This window comes from Tenrec ecaudatus, chromosome 14, assembly GCF_050624435.1.
Source record: "Tenrec ecaudatus isolate mTenEca1 chromosome 14, mTenEca1.hap1, whole genome shotgun sequence".
Taxonomy (NCBI): Eukaryota; Metazoa; Chordata; class Mammalia; order Afrosoricida; family Tenrecidae; genus Tenrec; species Tenrec ecaudatus.
Genome location: NC_134543.1, coordinates 120,404,098 through 120,425,316, shown reverse-complemented (window position 1 = coordinate 120,425,316; position 21,219 = coordinate 120,404,098). Strand labels below are relative to the sequence as shown.

The 21,219-nt window shown below is 46.8% G+C and overlaps 1 protein-coding gene across 1 annotated transcript in view; it reads left to right on the top strand.

Moving 5' to 3' along the window:
• MYO1E (myosin IE) overlaps positions 1-19,991 on the top strand; it is a 247,587-nt gene extending 227,596 nt beyond the window's left edge. Inside the window, exons 27-28 of the mRNA XM_075531887.1 lie at positions 15,120-15,289; positions 18,953-19,991. Coding sequence (XP_075388002.1) covers positions 15,120-15,289; positions 18,953-19,029 — 247 coding nt within the window. The 3' untranslated portion in view covers positions 19,030-19,991. The remainder of the gene's footprint in view (positions 1-15,119; positions 15,290-18,952) is intronic.
• The last annotated feature ends 1,228 nt before the right edge of the window (positions 19,992-21,219 follow it).

Genomic DNA, 21,219 nt, shown 5'->3' with positions numbered 1-21,219 from the left:
CCGTCGAGTCGGTGCCAACTCAGTGTGACCCCACGTACACAGCCTTGTCCCACACCATCTTCACAGCCGGCGCTGTCTGAGCACATCGCTGCAGCCGCCCGCTGGGCCGGTTCACGCCATTGAAGGTCTCCCCCTTCTTCCCTGACCACCTACTTTATTGATCATGATGTCCTTCTCCGGGGACTCCCAAGAGTCTCTCCTGAGAACATATCCGCAAAAGCGAGATGAAGTCTAGCCATCCTCACTTCGAGGAATCCTCTCCGCCGTGTTTCTTCCAGGACACGGTGATTCCTCCTCCTGTGACCTTGACAGAGCCTAACGATGCCGCCTGGTCCTCGGCGGTGGAGCGGTTCTCTGAGCTGAGCCCGGTATTGGATTTGCTCCAGCTCACTCTCTTACCTCTTTTCCTCTCTCGTCCCCACTGTCTATTCTGTCTCTCTAGAGAGGTGAAGAAATTCCAGACGGGGACTTGGGTAAAAGTTAAAGTCATGGTGTGTCAGTCTGGGTAGACTAGAGAAACAAATTCATAGACACTCATATGTGTATAAGAAAGAGCTTTCTATACAAGAGCAATTGAATATTAAGAAAACATCCCAGCCCAGTCCGGATCAGGCCCATCAGTCCAATATTACCCTGTATGTCCGATACCTATCTATAAAGTCCTTTTCAGACTCACGAAACACATGCAATGACACCGAATGCAGAAAGATCTCAGGCTCGTGGGTGGGCATTCTTGTGGATCCAGTGGCATCATAAGCATCTCAGCACTGGCAGGGGTCTCTATGTGGCTTATCCAGTTCAGGGCACTGGTGTAGCTCCATGTGTCTTCTCAACAGGGATGCCTAGCCGGGAGTGAACATGTGTCCCGCCTCCATGGAGCTATTTATCTCCTTCCCGCCTGCAAATGAGATCATCAAGCTACTACCTGATTGACAGGCTCGACTCCACTCCTTCACTCTGAGTCCTCAAATTGACAACAGATTATGTAACTACCACACATGGCATAAGAAAAACAGCCGCTCCTTCCTCTGGGTGGAGCCTGTGATGTGTTTCTTACATTCGTTCCTTCCTCCTCAGCATTCTGGGGTTCTTATGAACCTTGCCTTATCCCCACGGCCCTTTTCCTCCGGCAAGTTTTAGCATCTTCATTTTATCGCATCCACAGCGTGGATACCTCTCTTTCTTCCTTCCTCTTGTGTACGCTGGGTATACCTGGTTGGTCTAATCCAGTGGTTCTCAATTTGAGTGTTCACCAGAATCACCTGGAATGCGTAGCAAAGCACAGCTTGCTGGGCCACCTGTAGCGTTTCTGACTCAGTAGGTGAGGGGTGAGGCCAAGAAAGTGCCTGTCTAACTGGTTCCCAGGTGATGTGGATGCTGCTGATGCACATGGAGAGGACCACTGGTCTAAGGATACCGGCTTGCTGCTGATTGCTAAGGAGGAGGGGAGGGTGTTCCAAGAAGGTGAATGGGAAGGGGCCTGTTGAGGCAACAAGATCCCCCCTCCATCACCTGCACCAACATTGTTCAGAGAGGGGGAAATAGCTGAGAAAAGAGAACTGCTCTGTCATCCCTTCTCCTGGGCCCCTTTTTTCTGTCCCAAAGAAGGTGGAGGTTTAAAAGCAATGCGGAAAATGCACCAAATCGCTCTCTCGTCTAGCTTCCTACTTGCTTTGGCTTTGGCAAGCAAAACCATCTTTCCAGCCTGCTTGGCAAGTTAGAGATTGGCACGCCAGCCGGCTGGGAGCATCTGTCAGCCAAAAGTAGGAAATTGAGGAACATCGTGTCTTAACTGAAGCTGCTCCCTTCCAGCCCGCCGCTCTGGGGCTCCCTGTTTCAGCCGTATCACACCCTTTGAGGCCTGTAGGCCTACAGGACAAGGAGCCCACAACTCTAGCTGGGCGGCTGGCTGTGATGCTTGGAAGTCACCTTCCCAGCCAGCCACCAGGCTGCACGGCTTCCCAATTGCCTACGGGGTGTAAACCTCTGGCATCCTAGCAAGCCGCCTCTTTCTACCCCTCGAGCTGATGGTGCCTAACGTTCCATAAGGGACAGTGCCCCGCTCATGTTTATTCCCTAAAGCACAGAGGGGTGAAGCTGTAATGAGTTTCTCTGCAATGCGGCCAGGGACTGTGAAGTTGGCACTTCAGGAGCCTGTGCTGCCGTCAGGGGAAGAGACGAGGCTTTCTGCTCCTGTAAAGAGTGAAGAGTCTCGGAAATGCACACAGGCTGTCTGCCTTGTCCTGTAGGGTCGCTGTAGCAATCAGTTCAGTGGCAGTGAGTTTGGTTGTTTGGGTTTGGGGCTTACCTAGATTTAACACTTCTCCTTTGGACCAAGGAAACGTGAATTGCATTTATCCCACCAGAGACTGTCAGAACAAACTGGGGGGTTGGGGGTTCCAAGCTTGTGCCTTTCCATAAATATGCATATCTCTGCCTCACCGTTCCAGGTGGGACTCTGAGCTTACCTATCTGTAAAAACATCATTCCCGGTCTTTTTGTGGGTCTTCTACACCCTCGGGCTTCCTTTTGTTCTCCCTCTGCCCTGCCATGCTTTGTTTGTTTGTTTGTTTACACTTAGCATAAGCATTCATTCTTTTGGACCATGTAATATGAATAAATTTAAATGGTGTCACTCCGTTAATTCAGGAAAGCCTTTGTCAGTTTATTTCAGGTTCAAGTTCATGTTTTTGGAGAGTGATTTAAGCAAGTCGCTAAATTCATTACCAGCCTCAGTGGTGATCTAATTTACCCTAGCATTGTTGCCTTGGTGCACCTGATAGCTCTTGATGTTTCATTGTTGTTGTTATTGTTGTCATCATCCAAGAAAACTAAGAAACTTGGTGGGAATTATCATCTTGAAGTCCTTTTGCCTGGCTTTTATAAAGTCTGACTCATTTATGAATCTTTGTGCATTCTCAAGGAACAAGACCAGCTTAAAAAAGGAAACCGTTCACTCATCTGACCCTGCTCTGACTCCTTAATACTTGATTTCCCACTCAAACATTCATTTTCTTTTCCCTCCTGTAACTGAAATGTATATAACCTATCTCCCATCCATTATCAGAAGCCTTAAAACCCAGAGGAGCAATGTCTTGTCTGTTGGCCTTTTTATTTCTATGGTCCATGTCATGGGTGGAAAACTTAAAGAAATGTCAAGATACTCCAGAGACTAATCCAACTAGAAGCTGGAGCAACAGAAAGCATTGAGCATTCTCGGTGGTAGGGCCCCTGGCCACACCGCAAAGGCAGGCTCAACAGAAAAATGCAAATGCTGCCTGTGAGCCTCCTGTCAACCCTCTCCCGGTGGAGTCGTATTTTTAAGGGGCTTAGAGTTTCCACCAAGTGTCCAATAGCAATATTTCTTAGCCCAGAGTCTGCAGGAGCAGCGGCTGTATCCTGGCCCAAGCAGACGTGGAGTTTAGGAATTCCTGGCATCCGTTCCCACATTTCCAGTAATGTTTATAGATTCAACCTTTTGGAACGGGGCATGTTTTTAAGGGCCAATGAAATGAAATGCCATTATTTTCCTCCTTGGAATTTCAAGACCTAAATTTCACATCTGCGGAACAAAGAGGTGATATTTGCCAGCTTCACCCCAGCTCTGGCTGCCATAAGCTAGGCACACTCACCTCAGGGGTGGAGAGCTGCCAATGTGGCCGCAAAACGGGACAGCTCCAATGGGCATGGGAGTTGCAGTGGAGAGAATTGGCTGTTGACTCCTAACTCCGTTTTTTTTTTTCCTTTATTGATTCATTCATCCAGTATTGACTGAGCCTGATTCATTCATCTGATATTGACTGAGCCTTCAATGTGCCGGGTGGGGGACAACACATGGATCATTTCACTAATTCTCAGCAGTGCTACCTTATGTTTTTCACACAACCCTTCTTCACATCGATGGCCTCGTCTGCATAGTCCTAATAATAATAATACTATAATATGTCTTAATATAATATAATAAGCCCTGGGGCTTGTTGAGGATTGGAAACTCTAAAGCACGAGGCAGCATTAAAGTTCTTTTTGCCTGTTTGTTTCAGTGCCATTCTTCGTGTGCTTTGGTCTCCCCTGGAAGTTTCAATACTCTACTCGGATCCAAAGTCGATAGTGCAATCATTGGCTTTCATCTCAAGAGCTCACGCTTGTGGGCTGTAGAAAGCTCTGGGTTCTGGTGGAGTCTAAACTTCAGCCATTGCTGGCCTAATGGGGCAGTGGGCAGCCTAGAAATTCAAGACCGGGAGCCATTCAGGGAGACCCTTCCCACCCACAAGCCACATGTCATCCCTGTGCCAGTGAACACCAAGAAAGAGCAAAACAGAGGCCTGGAAACAAAAACCAGATCTTCGAGGGCCTTTGGACAATGACTCATGAATGTCACAGACGCATTTGAAGTGACTCTGAATTGTGCCGCCGTCTTTTTCTAATGAACATCCTGTCATAGTGCCTGCCTCCTGCCCTAACGAAACTACCACAGGTGGATGGCTTAATAACAGAAATTTGTATAGTCTTACAGCTCTGGAGGCTAAAAGCCCCAATCAGGGTGCCAACTCTATTGATTCCTGCCTAGTGTGTTGGTGTTGGTAGATGCCAGCAGGTTGGTTTCAACTCATAGTGTCCTATGTCCAATGGAACAAAACAGCGCCTGGCCCTGACCTGCTAACCCTCTACCAAGCATGAGGTCCTTTCCCAGGGATTCCTCTCTCCTGATACCATGTCCAAAGCGTGTGAGACAAAGTCTTGCCATCTTCATGTCTCAGAAACATTCGGCGATACTTTATTCAAGACGGATCTGTGTATTCTTCTGAGAGTCCATGGTGCAGTCAGTATTACTTACTAGCATCCGAAATCAGGCGCATCAATTCCCCGTGTTCTTCCTTACTCATTGTTCACCTGTCACATGCATAGGGAGCACTAGAAACTACATGGCTTGGGCCCGGTGCACCCGAGTCTTCAAAGTGACATCCTTGCTCTTCAACACTTAAAAGAGTTTCTCATGCAGCGCGCCATTTGATTTCCCGACTGCTGCTCCCGTGAGCATGGATTGTGTAGCCTTGACGACGTCAATCGTTTCTCCGTCCTTGGTCCAATTGCGAGGATTTGGTGTTTTTTACACTGACTTGCAATCCCTTCTGAGGCTTCTGATCTTCATCAGCAAGTGCTTCGAGTCCTCGCTTCCAGCGAGCAAGGTTGAGCTATCTGCGTTTGAAAGATTGTTGATAAGCCTTCTTCCAATCCTGATGCCACATCCTTCTTCATGTAGTCCAGCTCCTCGGATTATTTGCTGAGCATACAGATTGAATAGGTGTGGTGAAAGACTACAACCCTCACAGGCGCCTTTCCTGATTCTAAACCATGCCACATCCCCTCGTTCCGATAGAACAGGTTCTACAGGTGCACAATGAAGTGTTCTGAAATCCCTATTCTCGAGGGTCTCCATCATTTGTTATGATCCACACAGTCACATGCTTTTGCAAAGGCATTAAACACAAATAAACATCTTTTAAAACATTTTTATTAATCATTTTTTTGCAGGGAGGCTCTTACAAATCTTATGGCAATCCATCTTTCAGTTGTATTAAGCACACTTGTACATATGTTGCCATCACCATTTCCAAAACATTCTCTTTCCACTTGAGCCCTAGGTATCAGCCTCTCTTTTTTCCCCCTCCCTCCCTTGTGAATTCTTGATCAATTATATATTTTTGTTGTTATTTCATGTCTTACACTGTCTGTTGTCTCCCTTCACTCACATTTCTGTTATTCATCCCCCTTACCCTCATGATATCGCCACTCTTACTACTGTTCCCAAGGGGTTTATCTGTCCTGAATTCCATATGTCGAGAGCTCTTACCTTTATCAATGTGTGTATTCCAGTCTAGCCAGATTTGTAAGGTAGACCTGGGTCATGGCAGTGGGGTGGGGGGAGGATTCAGGAACTGGAGGAACATGGAGGAAGGATGTGTGTTTTGTCGGCGCTGCACTGCACCCTGGTTGAATCGTCCTTTCCTCGAAACCCTTCTGTGGGGGGAAGTAAACATCTTTTGGGTGGTCTCTGCCTCCTCGGGCCCCAGCCTCTTCCCCCTGTGTTCTTCTCTCTTTGCTGCCCTTGGCTGTGATTGTCTTCCACGCGGTTTTACTTGCATGTCATTTTTGGGATTCTGTTGTGTCAGGTCTTGGCATAGCCGAGTGAGTACTTTCAGCGCTGCATCCAGCAGCTTGTGGGAACATTTCGATTGATGTTCTGTCCGTTCCAAGAGCCTTGTCTTTCCGCTCAGACCGTCCGTGTTGCTTGGGTCTCTTCCATCAACACCACTGGTGTCTGATCGGACAGTAGGAAGGAGACTTGTTGAGACAGTAACCCTGCGTATTTCTTCCATCTTCTTTTGATGCATCCTTCAATATTTCGCACATAGAATCCTTCAATATCACACCTTGTTTCCAATGTCACTTACCCACGTCACAACTCAGATGCATCAATTCTCCGTGTTCCTATTCGTTACATAAGGCTTACAGGTTATCTTAAAGTCTTTCCGCTTGAGCTATGCTGAGTGTGTTCTTCCTATTGATTTTCCACGCCGACTCATTTACTTCATGATCTCTTCCATGTGCTTTAGCCAATCTATATGCAAGCGTGAGTTTCAGAGTCTCTGTGTCCGTGCACATTGCCCTTTTCTTTCTTTCTTGTTTTTACCGTCTGGCTTTCCTTAGCGCCTTGGCTTATAGCCATTCTGCCATTGGCATCTCATTTTCTTTCCATTCTTTTCTTTTTTTATAATAACTCAGAACTAATTAGGCTTAGGGTTTACCCCCCACCGGTCTGACCTCATGAACACCAGAGAGGAAGACACTATTTCCAAGCAGAACCACACATTGACCCAAAACCACTACCATCCCATCCATTCCAGCTCCACACGACTCCTCTGTCAAGAGCCTGTGGCTGCAAGCCTGTGCAAGAGCAGACTGCCTCATCTTTCACCCTCGGGGTCACTTGTGGGCTTGAAACACCAATGTTCTGGTTAGCAGCCAAAAGCGTACCTAACAGCACCACAGGATTCGGGACCTCAACATGCATTTGAGGGACACAATTGAATCCATAGCCCATTCTTTGGTCTCGTCACCCTAACCACTGAGTTCTCTTGGAAAACGACAGGCATTATTCGGCCCAAGGGAATTCATAAGCCCTTGATCCAGAGTTTTCTTCTCCGAGCTGCCATTGGGGGTCTTCTTTCATGTGGGCTCATCTGGAATCATCTGAGATTCAGTATGAAGGTTGAAATGCCTGTTGTATCCTGACATCTTGGGGCAAAGAGAGCTCCTGGGCTCGAGTCATGAATGTGGGGTTTTTCCTACACTGCCCGCTCCCACAAAGCGAACTGGCTAGAATGCACCTGAGTGCGTAGGAAGTGTTGTTTGCATTTGGGAATATTTTGTGATTGCATTAGAGACCCGGCACCGTGCCCAGAAAAGAAGAACCGTTACAAAAAAGAATTATGGTGGCCCGGCTTTTTCCTGTAGGTGTTTCCATAATGGGTGGGAAAGACCTTACAGTGGGGTGTGCCGGCTCATCCTGAAAAGACTAGATTACTTATAAACACGGGGTTTGCTTGGTGATGTGTGGGTTTATAACTGTAAGTTGACATGCATGAGGGGGCTTTGGAAAGTTTGTGAGGAAATGGAATGAAAACATTATGGGATGTTTTCTAGGAATGCTTTGAACCCCCCTGGTATAAAAGGAGACTTTGTTACTGAAATGTCAACGGGGTGTGTGTGTGTGTGTGTGTGACACTGTTGCTGTGAGTCTGAACTTCTTGCAACAGCCCTCCATTTTCCCGGTAAAATGATTGACTTTGTGACACCATTGGCAAGAATAGGAACTTTCTTAAGAATGCAAATAGCACAAAGGATCATGGAGTCGCAAAATTATCTTTACCTCAAGCCTGCACATCCGTCCCAAAACAAATAGAAGCAAAGCGTTCTAAGAGGGACCACACATGCTGGGCTGCTAACGGACAGGTCCACAGTTGTCTCTGGGGGCGCAAGATGGGCCTGCTCCTCCCGTGAAGGGTTACACTCTCAGAAACTCACAGGGGCAGGTCTCTTCTGTCCTGTCGGGATCGCTGTGGGCCGGCGACTACTCACTGCCAGTGGGCCAGCTGGTATTTTGGGACTGGGCGCTAGAGCTGTCCTCCTCCTTGCTCCCATTCCTGCCCAGTGCATCCCACTCGCCAGACCGTCATGTCCTCATGGTACAAGGCATGGGAACGGCTTGCAGTGGGAATTCCAGAGTCAGGCAGACGAAGAAGGAAATCAGTCAACGCAGGCCTACGGATGGCACTGGCCTGATCTCTCACCATCACCGGGTGGCAGCGTCTGGTTGTGTTGTACACGAGGCTGCCAGGAGCTCGGGCAAGCAGCACTGGTTGGTCCAGCCCTGGTGTGGGGGTGGGGGGAGGTGGACAGCATTTCCCCACAGTTCTGTGGGGACAAGAAGGCCTGCGTTGTCACTTTGGCTGGTTCCTGTGATTAAATTACCCTCCTCGTGCTCAATTTCCAACATGGCAGCCAAGGAGTCCTGGTTGCACTGCATGCTGAGCATTAGCTTGCTGGCTTCGTGGTCAGCTGTTCAAACCCACTAGCGGCTCCTGGGGCTTGGGAGCACGGAAAGGGATGGGGGTGCCGTGTTGAGGTCATCTATTTCGCCGAAGATTTCGGTCTTGGAAGCTCGATGTGTCTAAATTAACTTGACGTCAGTGAGTTTTTAAGAAAGAACAGGATTGCCACTTACTGTGGCAAAATAGGAAGGGATGAGTGAGGAGCACATATTTGCCTTTAAGATAATTGATGTAACTGTCAGTGTATGTGTTGTAGTTTTTGTTTTAACAGTTGCCTCACAAAATCCCTGAAAATGTAAGCTGGTGCTCTCTACCCGCACTGAGCCAGCTCCAGCCAGTGAGCCCGGTGCCCTGTGTGTGCTGGGGGGTGGGGGGGTGTGAATCCCTCTTCACTGGACTTGGCTCATCCCCTCCTGGCCCAGAGGGAAATCTGTGTGTGCCTCAAAGACCTCATTAATCAACTTCTGTCTGGCAAAAGAAAGGCATTAGTATGCCTCCTAATTATTCATTACACAGCATCGCCATCTAGTGACGTGAAAGAGACAGTCAGGCTTGTGTGTTTGGACGGTTTTGCATTTAAGGCCATTTGAGCCTTTCTACCAAATAATTTACATATCATATAATTCAGTCGTTCAATCATTCAGATAATGGAGAATTGTACAATCAACACCACATCCATTTTAGAGCAGCCCGTGCCCCATGGCGAAATCACTTTTGAAATAAGTTATACTATCCCAATCTGTTCTAATGCTCCTCCCCCACCCATCTTCATTTACTCCTGAAAACCCTTCCCCTCCCTATCATCCACGCCTCCACCCCTGCATTCCCCATAACCCCTTGGATCCGTCATTATCATTATACGTCCATCCTCCAGTGCTTCACAGCCGAGACCCCGAGAAAACAATACAAGACTAACTCGTGTGAAAGTGGTAATGATAAAAACATAATCGTGTACAGACAAACTTACAAGTAATGCCTAAGAAGGAGAAGACCCCAACACCATTCAGAAAGCCAGGGAAGACACGTCTGTCATGGAACCAGTAAGAGATACTCGCACCCAGAACAATTCAAGTCGCGTCCTTAAGGCCAAGGATCAAGTTCAATCCAAGATGACATTGGTCCCTGCCTGATAGCAAGGCAGCTCAAGGTGCAAATTGTTTTCTTTTTTTTTAAAATCATTTTATCAGGGCTCATACAACTCTTATCACAATCCATATATAAACATCAATTGTGTAAAGCACATTTGTCATTGCCCTATCAGCTTTGATAGGCTGATTTCCACAAGTAGATGGCCAGGACTTTCTTCCGAGGCACCTCTGGGTAGACCAGAACCTCCGTGTTGTGATTAGCAGCGAAGCTCTTCAGTTATTTGCACCACCTCTGACCCTAAGGGAAGGCTAACCTTCCAGGCTAGAGACCACCCTCCATCCTGGGTGTTCTGAGTAGCCCGCACCTCCACCCTCTCCTGACACTTCCTTGTTGCTGAGAAATCAGGAGAAATTATTAACCAAATGCTGACCCATCCCTGATAGGTAGGTTGCTTAATTAAAAGTGAGCTTGCCCGTCCAAGCTTTCAAAAAAGAAAGCGTTTCACCAGCACTGAGTGAGAATTTCCAAAAGGCACTGCACAGGAAATGATGTCATGGGAATGGCCTATAAAACACCTTTTCTCTTAGATAAAAGGATCGGGGTTGGGGTGTGGGGGGGTCGCTGAAAGGAGCAAGCTTGAGGAATCTTGGACGGCTGCCTTCTATGCAGGAGGCGCCCAGGTTGCCTCCAAGGACTCCAGCCCCTGTGTGGGAGGGTGCTGCCCCAGCTCCCCACTCTTATCTGACTTGTTCGCCGACATCTTAGTCCACATCTCTGCCTACATACTGGTACTGCCGGCTGGGCAGGCTTTGAGTGGGGTGCAGGACCACACCCCGGTGAGCACAGCTCACGGCTTGGTGTGCTTTTTCCTGCCAGAACTCAGGCCCCAGGAAAGACCCTGCCTTTCCTTCCTTCCTCCTGGACTGGTTCTAGTGACCCAAGAGCCAGCCTGCTGACTTGGGCCACAGCTGAAGCTGAGATGCCCTTGTTAGCACCTGAGCGGGTGCTCTCCTCTGGTTTGTTGTTCTGCTACCACAGCCGGGAGGCTGGGGTGGAAGACAGGCCTGTGTTGTTGTTGTTGTTGTTGTTAAATGGATGTCATGCAGATACTTAGTAAGTAATTGTTTGAGATCCTAAAGGGCTCCAGGTACAGCAGTGTGCCTTGGCAACAATGTTTGGAAGGTCACTGGAGGCCGCCAGTAGGGAACCAAGGAGGCCTGGAGGCGCCTCGGGTTAACTAGGAAGAGGATGTAAAGATTAAATGTAAAGTCAGAGACCTCAGTTAGGGTTCCAGTTTGAAGACCTTTTTGACAGTCTGGCCTGGGTTAGGGGATGCCACTGACATCTAGTGGGGAAACCTAGAGGTGCTGCTAGCCAGCCTGCAAAGCACAGGGCAGCTCCCCAACAGCGCACTCTCCTACCCTGGCATGATTGGGGGGGCGGGGAGGGCGGCAGCTCTGCTCTAGGTAACATTCTATTACCGCAGCATTTTTACGTGGTAGTAAAAAGCTGGGATTCGAGCCCCATGGCCATCAGCAGTGTTCTGGATCAGCAAAATGTGACATTCCTTCCTGCAGAGGGAGAGGTTGAGGCACTGAGAACAAACTACCAGCATCGACACTGGTCCACGTCAGAAACCTGGAGTGGGACAAGGGCTCAAGTGGAAAGCAAAGGTTTTGAGAATGATGGGCGCGACAAATGCACACGTGTGCTGGACACACAATGGGTGTATGTGTGGATTGTGATAAGAGTTGTAGGAGCCCCAATAAAATGATTTTAAAAGTAAAAAGAAACCCTGAGTAGGGACAATTCCTTTGGCATCGTTTTTTATTGTTTTCTTTTAAAGACAAGCAAACTAATATCCTGGTCAAGAATACTTCCACGGACGATGTAAGATATGAACATAATAATCGATAACTTATCAAGGGTTATGAGGGAGGGTGGGTGGATCGGGGAGGGAGGGATAAAAATGAGGAGCTGAGTATCAGCCCCAATAAATTGTTAAAATAAAAAAATAAAAAGAGGTTTCTGAGCAGCCAAAACAAATTTCACAAATTCCGTGGCATAGTGGAGTATGCATTGGTCAGTAAGGTCAGAAGTTCAAACCCACAAGCTGCTCAGAGGGAGAAAGAGTTTGCTTTCTGCTCCCATAAAGATTTGCAATAGCACATGGGGAGCTGATATCAGGGGTTCAAGTGGGAAGAGAATGTTTAGAAAATGATGATGGTGACTTATGTGCAAATGTGCTTGGCACATTGGAAGAATGTATAGATTGTGATAAGAGATGTAAGAGCCCCCAATAAAGGTATTAAAAAATTTTACAATCTCAGAAATCCAAAAAGGAAGTTTTACTCGGTCCTTTGTGGTCACAATGAGGTGGAATGAACTTGGTGACAATGAAAAAAAAAAATGAGGAGCTGATATCAAAGGCTCAAGTAGAAAGAAAATGCTTTGAAAATGACGATGGCAGCATATGTACAAATGTGCTTGACACCGTGGATGATTGTAGGGATTGTGATGAGATGTAGGAGCCCCCAGTAAAAGTATTTAATTAAAAAGAAAAGAAAGCAAGAACATTTACACATGTGGTAAAACTGGCGAAAAGCTAGACTCAGCACCACGCAAAGGGTTGTGGATGCTTCTGGAAAGATCACTAGGGGGAGAGGCAAGCTCAGGCTTCTCTGCCATCGGAGAAAGCTCCATTTCCAATTTTTTTTTGGGGGGGGAGACCATGACCATGTATATTGAGTCACAAAATTAATATGAACTTTATTTCTCTGCATAAGCCCCATCAAATTCAAGGTACTTTTGTAAGTGATTATCCTAACTGTTAGTCCATCCTCAAAGAACGGAGGGTCCTGAGAACTTATCCCTGTCAGTGCAGGCCTTTTTACACGACTGACTGAAGAAAAATAAGTGTCCTTTAAAAATTGTTGGAGATTCAGAAGCAAAGCATCAGAGGAGCCAAATCAGGACCGTGCAGTTGATGCCGAATGATTTCCATCAAAACTCTCACAAAGTCACCCTCGCGTGATGAGAGGAAGGAGCCAGAGAAGGGCCGACTCTCTGGTGGGTGAAGCTTCCTGAGACAATTTTCTGCTAATGCCTTAGCTCGCTTTCTCAAGACACCCTCATAATAAACCGCTGCTCTTGTTCTTTGACCCCCCAGAAAACCAACGAGTAAAATGCCTTAAGGCTTTCAGAAAACCGTTTCCACAAATTTTGCCCTTGACCTGTACTTTTGCCTTGACTGGACCACTTCTACATCTTTTCTTCTTTTCTTTTTTTAATTTTCTTTTTAAAAATCATTTTATTGGGGGCTCTTACAGCTCTTTTTTATTAATCTTTTTTTCTCTTATTTTGCAATTTATTTATTTTTATAAATCATTTATTTTATTGCGGCTCATACAACTCTTATCACAATCCACACATACATCAATTGTGTAAAGCAACTTATACATTCGTTGCCCTCATCATTCTCAATACTCGCTTTTCACATGGGTTCCTGGAATCGGCTCTTCATTTTCCTTTTCCCCCTCCCTCCTCCCCCAGGAGCCCTTGATAATTTATAAATTATTATTTTTATCTTATCTTACACTGCCCGGTGTCTCCCTTCACCCACTTTTCTGTTGCCCATCCCCCAGAGAGAAGGTTATATGTAGATCCCCGAGATCAGTTCCCTCTTTCTACTCCCCCTTGCCTCCTGGTATCGCCACTCTCACCGCTGGTACTGAGGGGCTCATCTGTCCTGGATTCCCTGTGTTTCCAGTTCCTATCTGTACCACTGTGCATCCTCTGGTCTCACCAGATTTGCAAGGTAGAATTGGGATCATGATAGTTGCGGGGAAGCAGCGTTTAAGAACTAAATCATTTTATTAGGGGCTCATACAATGTTTATCACATTGCCCTTATCATTCTCAAAACATTTGCTCTCCACCTAAGCCCCTGGCATCAGCTCCTCATTTTCCCCCTCCGTCCCCCATCCCCCTCCCTCATGAACCCTTGATAATTTATAAATTATTATTTTGTCATATCTTGCCCTGTCCAACATCTCCCTTCATCCCTTTTCTGTTGTCCGTCCCCCAGGGAGGAGGTCACATGTAGATCCTTGTAATCGGTTCCCCCACGTCTGCATCTTGATAGCTATTGCTTTGATGGTGCTTTGATTTCAGGAACATGCTGATCAAGCCATGACTCCTGTCCTGTTACAGTTTCCCCAAGAAATACTTCAGGGTCTTGTTCCCACTTGTTGAAAATTTCCATTGAAAGCTCTGCTCTTACGTGCAGCTGATGTGGGTATAACTGTTTGGGGACTCACAGAGCAGAAAGTTTGCTTACCTTTAATACTTTAGTCAGAACTGTGTGAGCTGAATCAGTTGAGAGGTGTATGGTGCTGGCTGATGTTTCTACTATTAATCATTGGTGTCCTCTTAATCAAAGCTTAAGCAAGGAGACTTTTTCCTTGAAAATTGGTGCGGATGGTCTGTGCTGTGGGCCTCATTTTCCACAAGGTCGCATTCCTTCTTAAAATAAGTAATCTGCTTGTAAACTGCTGATATCTTTGGGCATTAGATCCATAAACTTTTGATAAAACATCAGTGATTTCGCAATTCTTCCACCCAAAACTGGCCATAACGTTTTATGCTTGTTCTTACCTCAAAGTTTAGCAGAACCAATGTGTCTATAATAGGGGCTCTTTTCAAACCGTTACCTCATCTTCCTTCCTACCTCAAACTAAATCCTAGTTCAGGCGTGTTATAGCAAGTTAGCATGAGTCTATTTTGATGCGTAAATAATGTGACATCCCCTGCATAGGAAAATACGCATTTTCCACAAACTTTTTGAAAATCATCGGTGGGGGTGTGTGTGTACAGTTTGTAAACTTTTCTGAGGACATGTGTCCTTTCTACCTCTTCTTGGTGTGGAAATGATTATCATACTGGCAGTTGCATGTTTGTTATCGGCGTCTTGGTGGTGCAGTGATCAAGCGCTCGGCTACTTAACCAACTAGGTTGACATTCAAACCCTTCCAGTGGTTCGACCACAGAAAGTCCTGGCAATCTGCAGGATTTGTAAATCCTACAGGATCTGTGGGATTTGCGGCCAAGAAACCCCACTTGGGCAGTCCTAGGTGACTCTTGTCACATGGGGTCTCTGTGCTATAGAGTAGGCTTGATGGTGCCTGATAGCAACGTTCCTCAGGAGGTCGCTGAGTTGGAATTGACAGCTAACAACAAGTGTATTTGCAATGGTCTTGCCAAGGAGGGTATTTGGATGCTTATAGAAACTATAGAGAGGCTGCTTGCTGGCTTCCAAAGTGGAGCTGAGTTGGAATTTGAGCAGGAGGATTCGGGCCTCATGCTCCTGAATGCCACTCTGTGCGTACTGTCTCTCATTGGTTCCCCTTTCTCTCCACAGTGTGCGGAGACAAACAACCAGTCGACCTCCCCCAGCAGGGGGCAGACCGAAGCCCCAGCCCAAGCCCAAGCCTCAGGTGCCCCAGTGCAAGGCTCTCTACGCCTATGATGCTCAGGACACAGATGAACTCAGCTTCAATGCCAATGACATTATTGATATTATCAAAGAAGGTAAGCACATGGCTAGCTAACGGAGGACCCCCTCCCAAAAAGCGTGCAGTCAGTCACGTTGTTATAAAAACTATTCTAGCACAAAGAGAACTTATGAGCTCTTCTAACTGAAACTCGCAGAGGTAAGCTGCAGGCTCAGTCCGATCCAGCTTCATTTTATTCATGCTTCTAATGAGCCCTGTTGGAGACATGGGCTCTGTGTTGAGCTGCTAATCGCAAGGTCAGTGGTTCAAAGCCATCAGTTGCTCTTTGGGAGGATGAGGCTTGGAAATTCAGTGGTGGACAGTTCCATGGGAGTCAGAATCAGCAAGAAAGCAGTGAGTTTAGTGTTTGGGCATCTGGTTAATAGCTATTGCTTTTTTATACTCTTCATACTTTGTTGCCTTGTGGTGACAAAATGGCTGCAGCAATCACAGACCAACCAATTAAAGCATGTCTGATATCTTCCTGATCTCTGAAATGTCCCTTTTGATCATCAGACAATATATATTTTATAGAGGCCCCTTAATTAAATCTTAAATAGGACAACTATCAATATGAGGTCCTAACAGTGTATAAGGGAGTCACAGGTACTTAAGTCATTACTGAAATTGGAAGACAAAATCAATGCGTCTCAAAACCATGCTTGGTGTCAGATCAATCCATCACAGTCATGGGAGGGACTAGAGAGTCTGAAAGGGATCATGATTGGGATGCAGACACCAGTGCAGATGAAAGACCTCAGAGGATTGTTTTGGGGGGTCCTGACCATCTTGTCAGGTTATGATTCATAACCATATGCCACCTTTGTACTTCAGTTTCTATCCGGGGTGCACCCAGGCATGACTCTGGGGGACAGACTGCCCCTCCCTGGGCTGGCCAGAGGAGTCCAAGCAGTCTGCTTTCCAACCCCTTCTGCCTCTGGCAAGATTGCACCTTGTTGGTCAGTGGTCAGAAAGAACTCAAGGGAGGCTGAATGTATGTGAAGACATGGATTAGATTCAGGGCTCCCATTGAAACCCGGTGTTCTGAATGAAAGCTCTAATACAGAATAAAGCCAAAGACATGCCCTACATTCTCCATTATAAAAGGACAAAGGGAATCAAAGTGGTTTTCAGAGTACTTCTTTTCCTTTGATAGAGACAGTCAATCCTACAATTGGTGTGTGTGTGTGTGTTTCAAATATACCGTATATACTCAAATATAAGCCTACCCGAGTATAAGCCGAGGTACCTAATTATTACCTGGGAAACCAGAAAAACTGATTGACTCAAGTATAAGCCTAGGGTGGAAAATGCAGAAGCTATTGGTGAGTTTCAATAATCAAAACAAATGAAAATAAAATTACTAAAAATTAAGATATCAGTGGGGTAATGTATTTAAATATTTGTTTTAAATAAAAAACATAAATCAAAGGACAAGTCATTTAACATTAAACCAGCACAGTAAGTGGAAAATAGGTTCAACAAAAACAATAAGGTATCAACAATGATACCTTAAGAGTATCAATCAGCAACCAAGCTAAAATGTAAAGAGTTAAAATCCTTCAAAACTGGATTCCTCATCATCATCCGTATCCCAATGCAGAGCTTCAGCTGGTGTGAGGTCATCATAGACGTTGTCCTCACTGGGGTACCACTGACCTGTGTATAAGCCGAACCCCAGTTTTCCGGCACATATTTGTGCCAAAAAACTTGGCTTACACACGAGTTTATACGGTATGTGCTTGTGGAAACAGACAAAAAAGTTTAAGCTCTTGCCTAAAGGTGTTAGGAAAAGCACCAGGAAGGAAAAGGCATTTGTGGTGTGACTAAGGGGGCTTCTCTCAGAGGTAGATAGAGGGATAAGCATTTCAACAAATGCAATAGAACCAAATCCAGGAAGAGACTCGGGCAGAGGCAGAAAGATAGCAGGTGATAAAGGTGAAGCTTGAAATCCGTGGAGAAAGGAAAGAAAATGACTGTCCATCTGGAAAAGAAAATAAAGTTGATCCTCTACCTCATTCATAAATGTCAGATAGCTAAAGATCTAAAACTCACTAAATTATAGTCTGAAAAGCAAACCTAGAATCGTATATTCCTCTCTGGATGGGAAGAGCCTTCCAGTGCAAACTTAAAACCCCCAAAAACCCCGCTGCAGGTGAGAAGCATCAGGATCGGAGCTAAATGCGTGAAAAGAGACTAGAAGAAAATATTTCCCATGCATCATTAGCCCTTTATTTACCTGGAGTAATAAGAAGACTTATAATTCAGTCTAGACATGGGTAAAGGCTGGGGAAGCAAAGACCCACAGAGCCTGCCTAATAATCAGTCCAGCATCTCACCTACTCTGACACGGGCAGAGAATAAACTGTGAGATGGGCTCCCTCCTCTGAACCCGGGCCTTGGATTTAGGTTCGGGAGCTGTTTGGGAAGTTCACATCAGGGTCTGCATCATACATTACGCAATGCCCTTGCAAGTCCCAGGAGACTTGTCACTAGCAAACTCACTCAGATGCCACCTGGGCAGCGTGTGAGTATCCACACTCAGTGGGCAGACATACCGTAACAAATTCACTTATGGTCAAGGTCCCCAGGGAATGCTTAAAGTGGACTTTGGGGCCAGGGCGTGGTGCCCCAACAGACTGGACTGGAAAATGCTCCTAAGGGCCAGCAAACGATCCCTGAACTAACTACAAAAAAAAAAAACAAAAAAAAAACACAAATTCACTTATGGAATAAATGACTTATGGAATACTGCCATCACTGTGAACCTTTGAAAATGACTTGGGAGGGTGGGGGATTTAGTTTTTAAATCCCTATGTCAAAATATTTAGTTTTAAAATCCCTATGTCAAAATACTTACTTTAGGTTCATACGTCGCCCTTTACAGTAAGTTCCGAATAGATCAGATATTTAAACTTTTTAAAATGAAATGTAAAATGCTGGGGACAGGGAGTGTGGGCAAGTTTTCTCGGATAATACAAGGGTAGAGGAGGATTTCTAAAATGGCAGCATGGTGCAGGACGGAAGGACCTGTTTTCTGTGTAAGGAATGGAGTCAGGTGAAGGGACGTCAGATTATAAGGTGCGTGTTGCCAATGAGGCAGGCCCAGGGACAGACACTGGGATGAGTGAAGAGGCCAAAGACGGACAAGTGACAGAAAGGTTTGCAGGGAGAGTCAGTGCTGAGTCCTGGTGGCCCTGAGGTGATATCCTCGGCTGCTAACCCAAAGGCTGGCAGTTCAGATCCACCCAGCGGCCCTGTGGGAGGAAGGCCCAGGGCTGTGCTTCTGTAATGGTTACAGCCTAGAAACCCTTGGGCCAGTTCTACTCTGTCATATGGTCGTTGTCAGTAGAGAATGGACCTACCAATAGCTACCTGTGAAAGCCAGAGGGAGGCGGTGGACTGAGGTCCTGACACACTGGGCGCCAGCCTGGCACTCACTAGTCCCCCTCCTCAGCAGGGTCTTCCTGGAAGACCTCTGAATGACTCCCCCTGGGGCTGCCTTGGGGAAGGGGTTCCTTTGCACCACAAACAAACGTTTTCATGTACAGTAAAACGACATTATCAATGGGGAGGGGGGGACAAGGAAATTATCAAAGTGGAGAGAAAGCCAGATCCCTTTTGCCTGGGGGATAAACCCCTGGGCTGATGCCGAGCAGCCTGAACCCTCCTCCCCATTATCCATCTTTCCCTCCCACAGATCCTTCGGGCTGGTGGACCGGCCGGTTGCGAGGCAAGCAGGGCTTGTTCCCCAACAACTACGTGACCAAGATCTGAGAGACACTGTGCACTGGGTGAAGGGCCAGGCACAGACAGACGGAGGGGACATCGGCAGCGAGCAAGGCCTGGAGCTCGGCGCGACGCGGTGTGTTCCCCACAGGGGACACCGACAAGGCTGGGTTAGGGGTCGGGGGTGTCACTCCATGTCCTGAAAGGTCAACTCTTCATGAGAACCCCAGGAGGGCAAAACCACCACCCACCAAGATTTATTTATTGTATTTAAACCTGGCGAGGGGGTGAACCGGTCCACTCAGACGTTGTTGGCCATCTCACCAGGCCCGGGAGAGGGCTGCAGGTGGCCGCTGACAAGTGCCTTTAGTTGAAGAGCACATTTCTTTTCTTCCCCCCCTCCCCCTTCTTTTCCATACCTGACACACACATTCCTCTCTGCTGCCTGCTTTGGGGAGGGCGGCACTGTGCAGGCTGGGCTCAGTAAGAGGGGCACTCACAGTGGCAGGCCAGAGGCGACCAGGGCCTGCTGCATCCAGGGCACAGAGAGTGCTGGTTGATACTTGGCTGGACCGTCAGGGGTTGCTGGGCTGGGGCCGGACTGTCGGCCTGATTTCTCTGGGTCTTCAATTGGAATGTGGCTGACCATGTTGGTTTTTGTTAATGCTATACCTAACCCCAAAAGGCTCTCTCGCTCTCTCTCTTTTTTCCCCTTCCAAGCTGTACATTTATAAAAACAGATCATATACTGTATATACAAAAAATCTCAAGATGGTAGAAACATGTATGAATGTACTAAGTAGTAATCCACTGTACTTATACATAGGGTAAGTTTTATTACAAGATTCCCACCAGGTACTTACAAATGTGCACCCGTCCCATCCAACTATAGAATCAGTGTTACTGCTTTCTAGCTCGGACCGGCAAGCCCTTCTCACCATTTCCTCATGGGAAATCTCCATCTGGGTCCCTTCCACCGGAATAAATAAAGGAATCCATGAACCGCCTCATTCTCTGTTGTGTTTATTGCCCTTTTGACCAAAAAGTGAGGAACAACGGACTGCCCAACAACAGACTCAGTGCATGGGAGGTCTCTCCTCCCACATGCCCCTTTGCTATCTTGGGAATGAGGATTTGGCCGAAGCACACCTACATCAGTAACTCCATGCCCTGAGGCAGGGTGGGGGGATGATCAGATTACATATAATGACAACAAATATATTCATAGGACTTTGACCCAAAGAAGCCATTTAAGTCGCCTGTATTTTCTACTTTAAGAACAGAGACTAAGATACTAGTTTACATATGTCAACTCCACCTTGTGACCTGATCAGATGAGGAATCCACATAATCTCTGTTGTTGTTTATTGTTGGTGTTGGTAGGTGTGAGTCTCAGAAACCCAAAGGGGCAGCTCTACTCTGTCCTGTAGGCTCACTGAGTCAGAACCGACTCAATGGCAGTAGGTCAGTGGACTGAGTCAAACCTGAGGATGAGGCAAAAAGTATTGCTCTAAAAAAAAAATCATAAAATTTTTTAAAAGAAAGAAACTCACTGCCATTGAGTCTGACTCATAACAAACCTATAGGACAAAGTAGACCTGCCCCTCTGCGCTTCTGAGGCTGCAAATCTTTATGGGAGTAGAAAGCCTAATATTTCTTCCACAGAGCTGCTAGGGGGGTTGAACTGCTGACCTTGTGGTTAGCGGCCCAATGCAGAGCCCACTAAACTACCAAAATGCCTTATTGTTTCTCACTTTTGCAGCTTATTCCTCATTGGTAAAATTGTTGTTTAGGCACATAAGGAAACTGATGGGTCCAGCTGAGTGCAAAACTGCACCTGGCCATTCCAAGTGTTCCTTCCCATGCTTCTTGCTCACAGACTCTCTCCACCCACCTCCCCTCTCTCCCAAAAGCCTCCGTGGGCCTCGCCCTCCTCAGTCAAACTCGCCAATCAGAAGGATACATGATGCACTCCCACCCCTCAGCCATAAGTCTATCCCGAGGGGAATCTCTGTCCAGGCCTATGCTTCCCGTCCTCAGAGTAGCCGGCAGGCTGTGCTCCCCAGTAAAGCCCGTGACTTGACACCCACTTTTTGGCTTGGTTGCCAGGACTGGGAATGTGCAGTACCAGAACTGCAGTGGCTCTCTCTTGGGTCAATTGGCCGCCAAGTCTCCCATCCCAGACTTGCCAACACAGGCCCTTCTCCACTTGCCATTCTAGGCTCTGAATCCACACAC